Raw genomic sequence first — 16,161 nt, 5'->3', positions numbered from 1 at the left:
TCGTTATATATATATACATATACATATATATACATATACATACATATACATACATACTACATACATATACATACATACATATACATACTACATACATATACAGAGAGAGAGAGAGAGAGAGATAGGTGAGATAGGTGAGATAGGTGAGATAGGTGAGATAGGTGAGATAGGTGAGATAGGTGAGATAGGTGAGATAGGTGAGAGAGGTGAGAGAAAATCAGGAAGTGGGGTGGATCAGTAAGGATGAAGTGAGGACTGCTATGAAGAGGATGAAAAGTGGAAAGGCGGTTGGCCCAGATGGTATACCAGTGGAGGCATGGAAGTGCTTAGGAGAGATGGCAGTGGGGTTGTTAACCAGATTGTTTAATAAAATCTTGGAAAGTGAGAGGATGCCGGAGGAGTGGAGATCAAGTGTCCTGGTTCCGATTTTCAAGAACAAGGGTGATGTGCAGAGCTCTGGAAATTACAGAGGGATAAAGTTGTTAAGCCACACCATGAAGTTGTGCGAAAGAGTAGTGGAAGCTCGGTTGAGAGGAGAGGTGACGATTTGTGAGCAGCAATATGGGTTATGCCAGGAAGGGGCACCACTGATGCGATGTTTGCTTTGAGAATGTTGATGGAGAAGTATAAGGAAGGCCAGAAGGAGTTACATTGTGTGTTTGTGGATTTAGAGAAAGCTTATGATAGGGTGCCAAGAGAGGAGTTGTGGCATTGTATGAGGAAGTCGCGAGTGGTGGAGAAGTATGTGAGGATCGTGCAGGATATGTATGAGGACAGTGTGACAGCGGTGAGGTGTGCGGTAGGAATGACGGACCGGTTTAAGGTTAAAGTGGGATTGCACCAAGGATCGACTCTGAGCCCTTTCCTGTTTGCAATGGTGATGGACAGGTTGACGGACGAGATCAGACTGGAGTCGCCATGGACCATGATGTTCGCGGATGACATCATGATCTGTAGGGAGAGTAGGGAGCAGGCTGAGGCGAGCCTCGAGAGGTGGAGGTACTCACTGGAGAGAAAGGGAATGATAGTCAGTCGGAGTAAGACGGAGTACATGTCTGTAAATGAGAGGGAGGGTGGTGGTATGGTGCGGTTGCAAGGAGTTGAGGTGGGGAAAGTGGATGGGTTTAAATACTTGGGATCAACTGTCCAAAGTAACGGAGAGTGTGGTAGAGAAGTGAAAAAGAGAGTGCAGGCAGGATGGAGTGGGTGGAGAAGAGTTGCAGGAGTGATTTGTGACAGAAGGGTAGCTGCAAGAGTGAAGGGGAAAGTATATAAGACGGTAGTGAGACCAGCAATGTTGTATGGTTTGGAGGCGGTGGCACTAATAAAAAGACAGGAAGCGGAGCTGGAGGTGGTAGAGTTAAAGATGCTGCGATTCTCGTTGGGAGTGAAGAGGATGGACAGGATAACGAATGAGTATATTAGAGGGACAGCGCAGGTAGGACGGTTTGGAGACAAAGTGAGAGAGGCGAGATTGAGATGGTTTGGACATGTGCACAGGAGGGAAGCGGAGTATATCGGGAGAAGCATGCTGAGGATGGAGCCACCAGGTAGGATGAGAAGAGGAAGGCCAAAGAAGAGGTTCATGGATGTGGTGAGGGCGGACATGCAGGTGGTTGGAGTGTCAATGGAAGATGTGGAGGATAGAGCGAAATGGAGACGGTTGATCCGCTGTGGCGACCCCTAACGGGAGCAGCCGAAAAAAGAAGAAGAAGAAGATACAGATATACAATGAATAATGTGGCTGTTTTAAGAGGAAGAAGAGGTGAGTGTGTGCAATTGTTCTTGGAGCTATACTTTAAAACTTTTCAATGCAGTTGGTTCAAAAATGTTCTCTACAACTGCCTTGAGCAATTTATCTCTCATCATATGAATCATCCAAGGAAAGAAACACCTGCTTGGCTGGCACAGCACATGCTATAAGCTTTGGTTTACCCTTTTGGGGAATGTTATAATTGGTAGGCCAACAGCTGTGTGAAAAATGTACAAGGAAAGAGGAGTCAAATGGAATGGCGAAGGCTTCATGGGATACAAAAGAGCTCGAGTAAAATACATCATATTCCTTGTGTGTCACCTTTGTTACATTTAAATAACACACACACACACACACACACACACACACACACACACACACACACACACACACACACACACACACACACACACACACACACACACACACACACACACACACACACACACACACACACACACACAATGTTTATGGAGGGGAATACTTTGAGACCCAGTCAGTAACCATTTTACTCCCTGAAACCCACCCACGTGTGGAGATAGCAGCCAACAGCAGCAACTTGCGCGCACATTAATTTGTATTTTTTAACTGCCGACCTTCCAGAATTAGGCCTCCCAGACCAGGGTGCAGGCAATAACTCATCTAATCCTTGAGGACACCATGGGATTCTAACATCCACCAGGTTATGCTAATTTACAGGACACCTGGATTAACGTATATCCAGTGGATAGTGCCCTTTGTGATGCATTGCCCTGCCTGTGAAACACTAATCTGACTATATCGTGGGGCCAAAAATCAAACCCAGAAAAAAGGGTCAACAGCAAGTGCACCTCCCCTGCATCATTCTTTTGGATGGACACACACACACATTGATGCTGGTAGGCGGGTCGAACTGCAGGTGCATCCGCCAACCCCTCAGGCGATTCTCGAGCCTCTTCACTGAAGGTGGACATCGAAAGGAGAAGGAAGAACAAGGTACGCTGTTGTGTGGATCGCGTACGGACCGGGCTCTTGCGTGGGCTACACAGTGAACCCTGGAGAGGAAGGGCCTTTGATGGAGCGGGGGGAGATGTCGGCGTTAAAGATGGGAGGGGCTGTGAATGGATACGGAAACGTGAATTTCGTTCAAGCGCTGCAAACACCAGGTCCGATAAATCGAGATGGCGCATTGTGAACAGATGTGGCTCTGATGAACCGCCTGAAACTCCGGACGCTAGAAGCGAAGGTTTGAAGAGGGATGGGATTAGCCTGGCTGTGGTTAAAGGGCTCGCTGGGGTTAAGAGGCCCATTGGGATGTGGAGACGGGGAGCAACACAAAATCTGCATGGCTCTGCACGGATGCACGGGTTGGGGTGCCGCTGTGTGACGGATCGTGGTAATACATTGATTGAGGCACCTCAAGATTCCCAGGGTATCGACCCTGATGGCAGACATCAGCCTTGGCAATAAATGTAGCAGAAAAGTGAGTGGAATACTGTGTGACTCGTGCACGGTCCAGACTCTTGGACAAGCTGCACGGCGGGTCCCAGGGCAGAAAGGCCTTCAGTTGAACGGGAGGGAGGAGATGAAGACGGGGGAACAGGGAAACGATGGAACATCTTGTGTTGATAAAAAGAAGAAAAATATCGTAAGCAAAGTCACAGGCCTCCTATAGGGGAAAGCCTATGTCTGTGCGGTCACTCCAAATAGCAGGAAAGTGTGCTGTGAAAAATAATGATTGTACCTACTCAAGCAAGGAAAAAAAAATCACCTTGCTTTGGTGCATAATCATGTCTCTGCACAAGGAGCTGTAAAGGTGCTGTCTCTCCACCATCAAAGACAACACTCCAGAGAAGAAAGCTACAAACGGAAACCTGGAGTGTTGAGGAGGAGAAGGAGATAATCCTCAATGCAAAATGTATTCCATACATGAGGCATGGGGAAGGAAAGCTAAGGGCTGAAAAAGCTGCAAGAAAAAATAAACGAAAATGGCCACTCGGAAGAAGAGAGTCCCCATTGATAAACGAGGTTTTTTTTTTTTCAATAATCAAAAGATATGTTGAGATAAAGACAGAATAAAGATAGAACATCTAGATAAAGATAGAATAGAAGAGATTACATCTAGGGCAGGGCAACAAGTGGCAATTGAGTTAATAGCAAGGGGAGCCAAGTGCTCACTTGATGGTGAAAAAAGGGATGACAGGGATTTCGCCGAGATTGCACGAGAGGGAGTTTTGGCTGTGGAACGAGACGGGGGCTCAACCCCGACATCGAGCCAGTCCAAAGGCGGTGAAGGAAGAGTGTGGCCAAAGGAGAGAATGAGGGTGTTCCCCTGAAAGAGGGGCAAGACCAGTTCAGAGACAAAGACCAGGTGACTAAGGCACAAAGGGGAAAAGAGTGGAAAAGGCAGAGCAGCAGAATGAGGGAAAGGAGAGGGTGAAGATGATAAATAGCAGTGTAGAGTGGAAGAAGAGTTAGCCACCAAAATAGAAAAGATAAAATAGATAAGTCTCAGAGAGAGACCAAAACTTCATCGCATGGAAAACAATAAACGGACAAAATCTTGGTGAGGTGAGGTGAACCAACCATTCAATTAGAAAAATGATTTCAAAATCATCCACCTTGAAGGGAATCAATATTGTCCGTTTCACAGCGGCACTATTCATTCAAGAAAAAGTAACGGGCAAACAATACCACAGGAAGAAAAAAACCAGGCCCCACAAATATAACCAAATTCCACCGTGGAAACAGAGATTAGAGACACAAAGAGAGCAACTGAGGAAGGAAATAGGACAAATACAACAGTTCAGGAAATAGTAGGGGTGCCAGAGCCCAGAAACTTGCAGAGGGGTAGTCATGAAAGAAAATACTTTTGTCCTCGATGTTTTTTGGTAGATTGGACCTTGGCGCACATGACTTGGGTGGCCTGCTCGCCCAACTCTCTTGCGAAAGTGCTCATCTGGCTCGATTTATCATGTGTCACCATGACGAAATTCGGCCCAAAAATTAAGGGTCGGGGAAATGGATTTCATTATTTGAACATGTTCCTATTGTTGTTTACCAACATTTTAGGTACCATAAGGGGTTTGGGCTGGGCTACAATTTGGTAGGAGAAACATTTTGATGGGGTCACAGTGCAGGTTGAGGGGTCAAAAGGTCACGCTTGGAAGGGTCAGGTGAAAATCTAGGGGCCGTGGGTATAAATGGAACTGCTGTACCCAAACCAATAAATATAAATGAATGACACAAACACAAATTTAAGAGTACTATATTACAAAGTTTTTGATAATCAAGCCATGTCAGGTGGATTCAGAGAATTTGAGAATTAACCCCTTTATGTCTATGTGCAGAATCGCAAAAGTCGGCTTTTTCTCATAAAAGTTATTATTCGCTAATTACTTGACCAAAACATGACTAGACATTGTCAGAAGGTATCAATTGACCAATTTCAACCTATTTACCCCTTTAGTTGCATATATTAACCCCTTCTGGATGTTTCATATTAACCCTTTGGGTACGTTTACGAGTTTCTACCTCCTTGCTTTGGAGTAATGAAAAAGTTCAACCCAAGCCCTTGGCAGTGCATAACACTGAAAGCTGTTTAGACATGGGGTTTAATATACTTATGAACTTGCTATTTCAGCTACGACGTCTGAGCTGTCCACCCCACAAATGCCAGTCAGGTACACTCGTTCACATTATCAGTATTTTCTGTAAAATTCAACACATTTTCAGCATTATTTTCAATATCGGTATACACCATTGTACACCTTTCCCAACCAGTACTTAAAGACAATTATTGAAAGAATGGGATACTATTTATAGTAACACTAATTCAATCACTTTTGGCTAAAATCAGTAAACATACTGATGAGAGTACATGTACAATGTATTAATTCGCTTGACTGATCAGCTGATGTCGATGATGATGACTGATGATGAATCATGGATCTAGAGCAATATATTCATGTTCATAAAATATCTTCATTCTTCTCATCCATAAGCATGCACATCAGTGGATCCCCACAGCAGTTACAAGCCATGGTGCACGACACTTTGGCCTTTCGGCAAGGGCAATGTGATCTGCATTTGTCTTTGCGGCATTTGCATCTTGTTGAGAGAAGGCCTGGTTTGGATGGCTTTGTCATTAGAGTAGCCAGCAGGTATCCTTACCAAAGTCTGTATGATCCGGACAGCAACGGATTTGCCAGCGTGGCACGTTTCCAAAGTAACATTTGGTACAGAGCCCTCATGATGCGAAATTGAAATGCGTCGCTGGTCGGTGGCAATGATCGGAGGTCAGATTTCTTTGTTTGAAACAGATGACATCGTAGCTCATCCATAGATCCAGAGAAGTCCTTTTTCCCATATAGTGCGTAGATGTATTTCCATGCGGACTCTGATATGGCTTCTGATATTTCAATACGCTCATGCTCTTCAGGAATTCTATACTGTGCAACTGGCTCAAGGATCTTTCCACAGTCCAATGCCACTTTCAATGCACGTTTTTTTTCCACAATGGAAAATGTAGCTGACTGTCACAGCCGGTGATTGCATATGCCTAGAGTAAAGACGAACTTGTGGTATTTGTATAATTGCTTGTCAGAAATCTGGAAATAACATGGCATGGAATGAAGACATTCTGCTTCTGCATCCAGAGTTCCTCTAAACCTTGCACTCTCGAAACATGGTAGATGCCCATCATCAAGATATCTGTGTCTGTGGCTTGGATGACTACCCTCTTGCATCCTTGTTCTTTGCTGAGTATGTAATGTGAGCAAAGATTCGTGTATCAGCCTCCTCGTGTTCATCACATCCCAAGCAGTCAAGTTCCGACGTCCCATGATTTGTCAACATAATGGCTGGTCCCCGAGTCATGCCTCCCAGTATCAAGGTGCATCCCACTGGTATTCCCTGGTGATTTGTCATCCATGTCGTTGAAAGGTACTGTTGGAGATGTTCCTTGTTTTCGTGGTTTGAGACAAAACCCTTCCATGATGGGAGCTGTAGGTTGTCATGAGGGATGAAGGTTTTCGTCTTCTTTGCCGTTTTGCTTCTTCGCATTCTCTCCTCAATCTTCAAGCTTTTCTGAGGGATGACATCATAGCGATCACCAACAACATGGACAATCTGACAATCCTTTGGTCTAAGACGCAAGATCTTTTCAAGGTACTTTGCTCATAGCTCTTCGAATGTAGTGCTCCCAAGTTCCTGATAGCGCTGAACGAAGGCCATAAGGTCAATGAAATAGCCTGTCCCTGACTCTACATTTGGCAGTTACTCAAGTTCCTTCCATTGAGATCCAATCGTGGCCTTAAGCATTGTGGCATAATCAGACTTGTTGCCCTTTCTCATTGAGAAACCCGATGGATGTAGCTCATCTGTTGTGAAAAATGAACTGGGATATTCTGCCCACTCATGTGAAAAGGCCTCAACTTTCTCTTTATGTCCTAGGCTTTCAGCAAAGCAGAGGTTGCGGATGACAGAAGTCTCTTCAATGTACAGTTCTTTCGTTTGCTGAAGTGTTGATTTCTTTTTCACCTTTTCAACGAACTTCTTCAGTCTAACAGGCTCAACTTTTACAGAGTCCTCTGCCTCAGCCTTGGTGAATGCCTTCAATCCTTTCTCCTTTGCTTCGATCAATTCAAGTGACTGTGCAACTTGACCCGTGGATATGTTGACAAGTTCCGCATCATTTGATTGTTAAAAAGGGTTCATCATCTTTTCGGTTACAACAGACTTGATGTTCTGCACTTGTTGCAGATCCCTCTCCGAAGTGCTCACTTCACCTGTTCGATGAGGGTCTTGTTTCAGGTGCGCCATCACACATGATTCATGAAGCCCAGATGTAGTCTACAATTATCACAGCAAATCTGTGATTACATGACTTCAATTTCTACTTTACATTTCTATGCCAGCTGCATAATCTCCTTACATGCCTTAGGCCTACATGATCAGAGTTTGCAAGGCCCTTGGGTGTTTGGTTATCTTGGCTTCAAGTTCAAAGTAAGAGATGACATGCTTGAAGGCCCAACATCCCTAATCTGTGCATCGAACTCAAGATTCTGATCATCTAACTCAAGATTCATGGTGGTTTGTATTGTTAAACAAATTACCTTAAACTTCCTCTGTTATTATGTATCATCAGTTCAATATCATTTTGATGATGTTATGATGGATTTTGATATGATGGATTAAAATCCTTCTGAATTTCCCTGTTCCATGGCTGAAGGTCATGAGGAGATCAATTTTACACCTCCAATTAATGAAGAGCTCTTTGTTTTAAAAAGTATGGTGTCTCATTGGGACAGCAAATTCTCACTTGGGTTAAAATGATATTGTAGGCATAAAACTTACCTTTAGCCAAAGTAAATGGTAAAATAGGTTTAAATTGATCAATTGATACCTTCTGACAATGTCTAGTCATGTTTTGGTCAAGTAATTAGCGAATAATAACTTTTATGAGAAAAAGCCGACTTTTGCCATTTTTGCGATTCTGCTCATAGACATAAAGGGGTTAATTCTCAAATTCTCTGTATCCAGCTTCCATGGCTTGATTATCAAAAACTTTGTTATATAGTACTCTTAAATTTGTGTTTGTGTCATTCATTTACATTTATTGGTTTGGGTACAGCAGTTCCATTTATACCCATGGCCCCTAGATTTTCACCTGACCCTTCCGAGCGTGACCTTTTGACCCCTCAACCTGCATTCAGTGACCCCATCAAAATGTTTCTCCTACCAAATTGTAGCCCAGCCCAAACCCTTTCTTCTGATACCTAAAATGTTGGTAAACATGTTCAAATAATGAATTCCATTTCCCCTTCCCCTAATTTTGTTATGGTAACACATGATAAATTGAGCCAGATGAGCACTTTCGCAAGAGAGTTGGCTGAGCAGGCCACCCCAGTCATGTGCGCCAAGGTCTAATCTACCAAAAAACATCTAGGACAAAAGTATATTCTTTCATGACTACCTCAATCTCTTTTTAAGCACATTTCTGCACCTTGGCACCCCTACTAAAAGGAAACAGACCCAGAACTAAAAAAAAGAGAATCAAAAGAATAAAAAATAAAAAACCAAATCGAAGGCAAAAACCTTGAGTGTTTGGGTGCTGAAAATAAACTCAAAATAGAAATGATAGCAAGGAAGATATTTAAAAAGCACTAAACCATGAGGAAGCAAACAACTTGGGAAAACAAAACCAGATGTTCGAGAGTAACCCGAAGAGATTCCACCGAAAATTGGGTTAAACAAAAAGCAGAATGTGTCAACTGCCCCTGAAAAAGAACTACAAAAAATCAGGAAAGGAATTTTTGAAAATCACAAGGAACATAACAAAGAAGCGGAATGGATCCCAAACTTGGAAAAGAAGAAGCAACATCTTAAGGAAATGCCTCCAGTGATTATTGATGAAGAAAAAATTAGAAAACAACTTGGAAAAAAAAATGCCAAACTTTAAAAGCCCAGGCCCAAATGGAATTCAAAATTTGTGGTAAAATAACTTGATGCTCTCTCTCCACAATCACTATGTGAGCACTTTCCTCAAACTGATCCAAGAGGAAAAGGCAGTGGATGAGGTGCTCGTAGAAGGAAACACCTTTCTCATCCCAAAATCAGAAGAACCCCAACTTCCTCACAAATACTGGCGAATAACATGTCTACCAACAACATACAAACTTCGAACAGGAATCATTACATAAATGATGTACCATCACTGAACACAACAATGAGGTTTAGAGGCAGACCAAAAGGGACGTATGAGAGGTTGTTATGGAACAATTGACAACCTACTGAACAACGCCGTACTTGAAAATTACAAAATGTGAAGACCAAATTGTCCACTGCCCGGATAGACTACAAGAAAGCTTTCAAAGTGTTCCACATTCATGGATGATAAAATGCATGGAAAGAGATAAAATCAATTCCCAAATAATCAAACCGACTGAGAAAGCAATGGAGCTCTGGAATACCATGTTGATATTACAGCACTCAGAAGGAAATATCAAAATACCAGATGTGAAGATACGGTATGGGATCTTCCAGGGAGACAGTCCGTCCCCCCCCCCCCTCCTCCTCTTGTTTTGTTTGGTTCTGGACCCACTGAATAACCTCATCAACAAATAAGGACACAGATGCACCCAAACAACCAATAGAAGAACATCCAAAGAAACAGGAAAGGTGACACACCAACTATGTATGGACGATTTAAAGCTCTTTACACCAAATGACGAAAAATTGATAGAACAGCTAAAACTAGTAAAATGGTTCTCTGAGGACATTCAAATGGAATTTGGACTCAATAAGTGCACCAAGTGCACAATTGGAGAAGGTAAACCAACAAAAACAGACAACATAAAAAGTAACCTCAAAACAACATAACAATTAGAAAACGAAGCACCATACAAATACCTCAGAGTCGGAGGAGGCCACCAAATATGTCACAAACAAATGTGAAAAACAATCACCAAAGAATACTTGCGTAGACCGAAGCTGATCTTGAAAACTTACCTCTCCCCAAGAAACAAAATCAAAGCCATAAACCAACTCGCAGTACCAGTATTCAAATACAGCTGCGGAATAATAAAGTGGCACCAATCATAAATCAATAAGTTAGACATCAAAACAAGAAAACTCCTGACCATCCACAAAATGTTCGACAAAAACCAGTGCATCCTGAGAACGTACCTGCCGAGACGATTGGGAGGGAGTGGTCTGATGGAACTCAACCAGGTGCACAGAGCGACGAGGGTATGACAAGCTGAGTATGTGAAATGCTCAACAGACTATCAGATTCAATTTGTAAACAAACATGAACACAACAAACCTGAAAAACTATCTCTAACTCACCTTGCAAGGAATTTCCAAAAACAGGTGTAAATAGAAGATGCCGCACAGGAAAATTAAACAGCAACAAATACAGCCCCAAGAATTGCAAAGAAGTCAAAACAAAGATGTAAAAAGACAGGTTTAATGACACACACACACACACACACACACACACACACACACACACACACACACACACACACACACACACACACACACACACACACACACACACACACACACACACACACACACAGTGTCTTTTCTAGGGACAATCATTATTGAAAGAAAGATCTAGGAATGGTTTCACATAATTATTTATTGTGACCATCCCAACCGTGTTTACATACTTTTTGGAGGAACATCCCGACATCATCTTACATTTTTAAAATGATGTTTTCGTTACTTGTTTGAAATAAGGATTACCCAGGAGAAGAGCGGGTATCTCAGGTGGTGTGTACACACACACGCGCACACACACACACACACACATCTTGGGTCTCCTGTCCCGTTAGGAAGACATGACTCCATTACAAGAAATAATTTTAGAGCATCATGAAAGTCCTTGTTTAATGATTCTCTCACTGTGCTTGTTTTGCTTATAAAATGCCTGCTTTCTCTCTTCCGCATCCCCCTCACCCCAACATCCCCAGCTCATGCTCACCGTTGGTCTGCTTGCTGTTGTGGTTTACCTATATACTGTCGTTGCTTTCAACTTTTTCCGCAAGTTCTACATCAAGAGTGAGGATGAGGACGAGATGGACATGAAGTGTGATGACATGCTTACAGTAAGGCAACTGACCAGTAATCCAAAAACATTTCTCTCTGTGTCTCACCTTAATTGTGAAGTATCTTAATGAACCAGAGGCAAACGACCCATAAACGACGATGTTATACAGATACACTGTCAGACATGGAGAGAATCACAGGCACATTGGAGACAACAGAAAGCACTGCACGGAGACATTAAAGTTTCCATGCTGCAAAAGCACAATGGCTTGTTAGGGGATGCAGACTATTCATAATTATTATCACCCTGCATTTTTCTCAATCGGTAAAGCAATCTCCAAAAGGTAAAACCAACATAACTGTTGCTTAAGGCCCGGTCACACCTTGACGTTTTAGCCAGCGATGGCAACGTGTTAAAATTTATGTAAAACGCTGGCTTACGTTGAACTTTTGATGTTTTTTTTTTTAAAGATTCGGACGTATTCATAGCGACTTGGTCTTATGTATAACGCATTGGTAACTACACAGAACGTTTCGTTGTGTTATAGATAACTTATACCAACGAATGCTGAACCTGTTGTCGGCCTACACAACCGATGCCCAACGATAGTCTAACTCAGGCATAGCGCGTTGCACGCATCGCTGACGATGTTGTGACGTAGCCTATTAAAAGGCTGACGCACAACGATTCAAATCATAACTGCCGTAGAAATGGAAGTGTCAACATCGCGGTCACACCTTGGCGATCTTGCCAGCGTATGCCGACGTAACAAAAAGTGTGTCTAAAACGTTGGGGCACGTCGAATACGGTATGGGTAAGTTTGGTATGCGCGAGTATAACGCTAAATACGCTATCATAAGTCGTAGTAAGTAGAGTACGTCAAGAAATTTTGAACATGTTCAAAATTTTACGACGTACTCTGCGTATGACACGTTCGCATGCGATGAGGATAAGTTTTACACACGATATGTGGACGCTTACACACGTCCACAAAGGCTACTTATAAGCTACTCATAAGTCGAAACACGTCGCGGTAATGTCTTTTTTACGCGAAACTTATTTCTAACTTATGTTTGACGTGCTTTGAACCAATTCTTTACGTAGTCCCAACACACATCGACGTATGTAGACGTATTCCAATGACGTCTTCCGGTCGACAAAAAAAAAAAAAATGAACGTGTTTCTCGCTTACAACTGCCATATAAAGACGTGTTCCCAGCAGTTTTGGGAATTGGTATATAAAAATGGTGTTCATAAAAGGGGAACCCAACAGTGTTTTCGAGTCCTTTTTGAGTCGATGTCCATGTCAGCAGTAACAGTATCAGTATCAGTATCAGTATTAGTATTAGTAGTAGTTTGTTCATGTTGGCAGTAGTAGGTGGGTGTGAGGGGGAGGGTGTGGGTTATGATGGATCCTCCTTGCGTCCGCGTGTCCACGGGTAGGTTCATAGGCTGCCACTCAACGATTTAAATGGCTGCATCTCCACTATTGAAAGTAGACGCTTGCGCTCAACAATTTGAATTTTTTTACACTCAACGACTTTTAAACGGTACCACTCAGCTAGTTTCATTGTTTACAATGAACAATTTAAATTGCTGTCACTCGCCTTTGTTTTTTTTTTTGTTTTGTTTTTTTTTTGACGCTGGGGTTTGGAAATTTTAATCGTTTCTTCTGAACGTGTTAAAACGCTCAAACTCGACTATTTTAAATAGACGCTGCCGATGGACAATTGGAATCATAGCCAAGCTAGACATCGAAGTGTGAACATCCTCGTCATGCCGAAGAAAAGTTTGAAGAATGCTGCAAATAAGTGTCCTGGCCGTGGCCGTGGACGCTGACGCAAGGACGATCCATTATACCGACGTCTTTCAGCCTATGAGTAACTTAAAAGTAACGTCTGTCGACGTGTGGCAACGATCGCGTAACGTGCCAACAACACGTTAATCATAGGTTAGAAATAAGTTTCGGGTACTCTAAACATTACCTCGGCGTGTCTCAACTTATGATTAACTTACAAGTAGCATGTGTTGACGTCTGTCAACGATCGCAGACCGTGCCTACAACTTGTGGCCAGCGTAGCGGAACGTGTGAGTCATACGCCGGCATACGTCGTGAAATTTCAAGCATGAAAAAATTTGAGGACAACCGAAAAGTACAACGTTTAAAGCCAACGTACAACGACGTATGGCAACGTACTACGACGTATGCCAGCGTGCTCTCAATGTTATCAAAACTTACCCATAACGTATTCAACGTGTGCCAGCGTTTTAGAAAAAAAATTCAAAAATCGGCATACGTTGGCTAAAACGTCAAGGTGTGACCGGGCCTTTATTTCACACATCCACATGATAGACGCCTGCCAACTCCATACATTAGTCACACAAGAGTTTGGTCTTCTCTGCACATCCTGAGAACCAAAAATGTCCATTAAACAAGCGCTCACTTATCCCATCTCAATAGCCATTTCCAGTCAGAGCATTAAACAACACGATAGCTATCCAGGTGAGCAATAACTATGCAAATGTTCACATATGAAGAATGCCTGCATTGTCAAACAAAAATCGGTGACACGACAGCTGGTTTTTTTGTGTACTTGCCTCTCACCTGTTCAATTTTCAGTGGACATGAGCCTGAAGATGTGAGAATTTATCCACTGTTAACATTCTCTACTGCAAACATGAATGTAGATTACGACACTGTTCTTCTGGAGCAGTGAGTGATGCATCATGGTGCACACACATCATCCTGTAAAGAGGAAGTTAGGTCAGCATTCTCATTTGCTATCTTGCTAAAGTACATTGAAGGATGTTTTACCATAATATTTTCTCTGTATCCAAGTGGAAGACGTGAACACTGAGCCTCATTTTCTCACTGACACTGCTGCCTTAGCAGTAGTAATATTATTATTAAAAGTTTACATTTCAAGCATGTCTAGTGCTCAGTACCAATGGTGTCAGCATAATTAAGGTAAGATTTAAAAGAAACATTCTCACTGTCTAAACACAAAATGCAAGGTGCAAATAAAAGTTATCATTTCCTAAGGTGGAGTAAATTATGGGGACTCGATGTGAAAGGTAAACTCAATATAGAGGTGTGTGTGTGTGTGTGCGCGTGCATGCTGGTTGGGGGGGGGGGGGGGGAGAGGACATGGATATTGAGCAAAAAAGTAAAGTAGGGGATGTTTGGAAGAGAAAGAGAAAGGAAGGGGGAGCAGCAGCCACAACACAAACAAAGGAAGGAGTTTTTGTACAGGGTGGCCTAAAAGTCACTTTACCCCCTCTCCAGTAAAGCATTCGTTCTCAAACTCTTTTACGATACAGGTTTTATTTATTATTACTTACAATAATTAATGTTGTTGTTGCCTGTGGCTGCTGGTTGCATCATTCGCTGGAAACGCGGCTGTGCCGCTGATGCAGTGCCCCTGTTACCAGTAAGCTGGTACTCATTTTGCCAACCTCAGAAGGATGACAGAATGAGTCAACCCACCTGGTGTTATTTCAACAGATAATTGGGGCTCAAATTGAAGACCCTAAGATCTTAATACAGTCACCTTAACCATGAGGCCAACACCAGGCTTCAATATCTGTATGTATTACATCATTCTCCTGAGTCATTGTTGCCATGAGGTACGAGAAATTTAGCAGGAGTAACGTGACTTTTAGGCCATCATGTATATATATATATATATATATATATATATATATATATATATATATATATATATATATATATATACACACACACACATACATATAGAATGTGGGGGGGGGGGCAAAAATAATTCATCTTTTTGTATGGAGTCCAACAATATTCCCTCTCTTGTCAGTGCTATATCTTCCACATGTACGTGGGGGTGCGGGCTGGGGGTGGCATTGGAGATGAGATTGAAGACCCTGCTGGAGATGAATACGAGCTCTATCGGATGATCTTTGACATTACCTTCTTCTTCTTCGTCATTGTTATCTTACTGGCAATTATTCAGGGTAAGGTTGCCATTGACTTTTTGGACAGAGTGTACAAACACACAAACATACTGACACAGACACACATGCACAAACACTCCACATTTTCATCACAATGATATTACGTCACCACAGTGTTGGCACCCATGCATGTGGTGCAGTGGTGTACACCAGGGAAGCAGTGGTAAGTTTGAGCGTTGGAAACAGCCTTGGTTGTAGGCAGGTTACTAGTAAACCACGCATACCCACCCATGTTTCACGTTTAACAGGAATCCTGGGTAGATGGGGAGCAGGGAGGAGGAAAGAAAACAACCCAGGGGATTGGACTGCACACGTGCACACACACACACACACACACACACACACACACACACACACACACACACACACACACACACACACACACACACACACACACACACACACACACACACACACACACACACACACACACACACACACGTAGTTACTACAAACTCAACACAGGATACCTGCAGGTTCAACGCTCAACATGGGTTAATTGTGTAATTGATACATGCTGGATCATGTTGTCTGTGTGTAGTTGCTGGTGTTAAGTGTGATAGCCGCATGCGTACCTACTGCAACAGTATTCTCCCTGCACACACCCAGCTCAGAATTGCCTGGAGAGGAATTTCTGAAATGACGTTGAAGCAGAATGATTGTGTCTAATCACGACATTCAACAAAATCCCACATTACCCAATACAATCAGAAGTTCCTGTAAAAGTACAATACATACAAAAGGTTTCTGGCCACTTGGTATGCACACTGCAGTTATCGTCATGGTGGCTCTTTGATTTATGTAAATTACTTTGTGATTTTCGAATTGAAACTGCATTGTTGGGGGGGGGGGAGCAAGACATTTATTTCTCACCTGAAATGAAAGT

At 42.7% G+C, this 16,161-nt stretch overlaps 1 protein-coding gene and 1 pseudogene across 2 annotated transcripts in view; one reads left to right on the top strand and one right to left on the bottom strand.

The window, feature by feature from the left end:
- The window catches only part of LOC147022834 (ryanodine receptor 2-like), a 717,656-nt gene that overhangs the window by 681,337 nt on the left and 20,158 nt on the right, over positions 1 to 16,161 (top strand). For both annotated transcript variants that reach the window (XM_085887705.1, XM_085887704.1), the window contains exons 99-100: positions 11,215 to 11,349; positions 15,119 to 15,275. In XM_085887705.1, the coding sequence (XP_085743831.1) occupies positions 11,215 to 11,349; positions 15,119 to 15,275 (292 nt within the window). The remainder of the gene's footprint in view (positions 1 to 11,214; positions 11,350 to 15,118; positions 15,276 to 16,161) is intronic.
- LOC147022835 (uncharacterized) lies at positions 4,867 to 7,334 on the bottom strand (annotated as a pseudogene).

This window comes from Eptatretus burgeri, chromosome 7 (genome assembly GCF_056783735.1).
Source record: "Eptatretus burgeri isolate ZD-2024b chromosome 7, Ebu_testis_v1, whole genome shotgun sequence".
Classification (NCBI taxonomy): Eukaryota; Metazoa; Chordata; class Myxini; order Myxiniformes; family Myxinidae; genus Eptatretus; species Eptatretus burgeri.
Note: the sequence above shows the minus strand (reverse complement) of the source record. Positions and strands in the feature narration are given on the sequence as shown.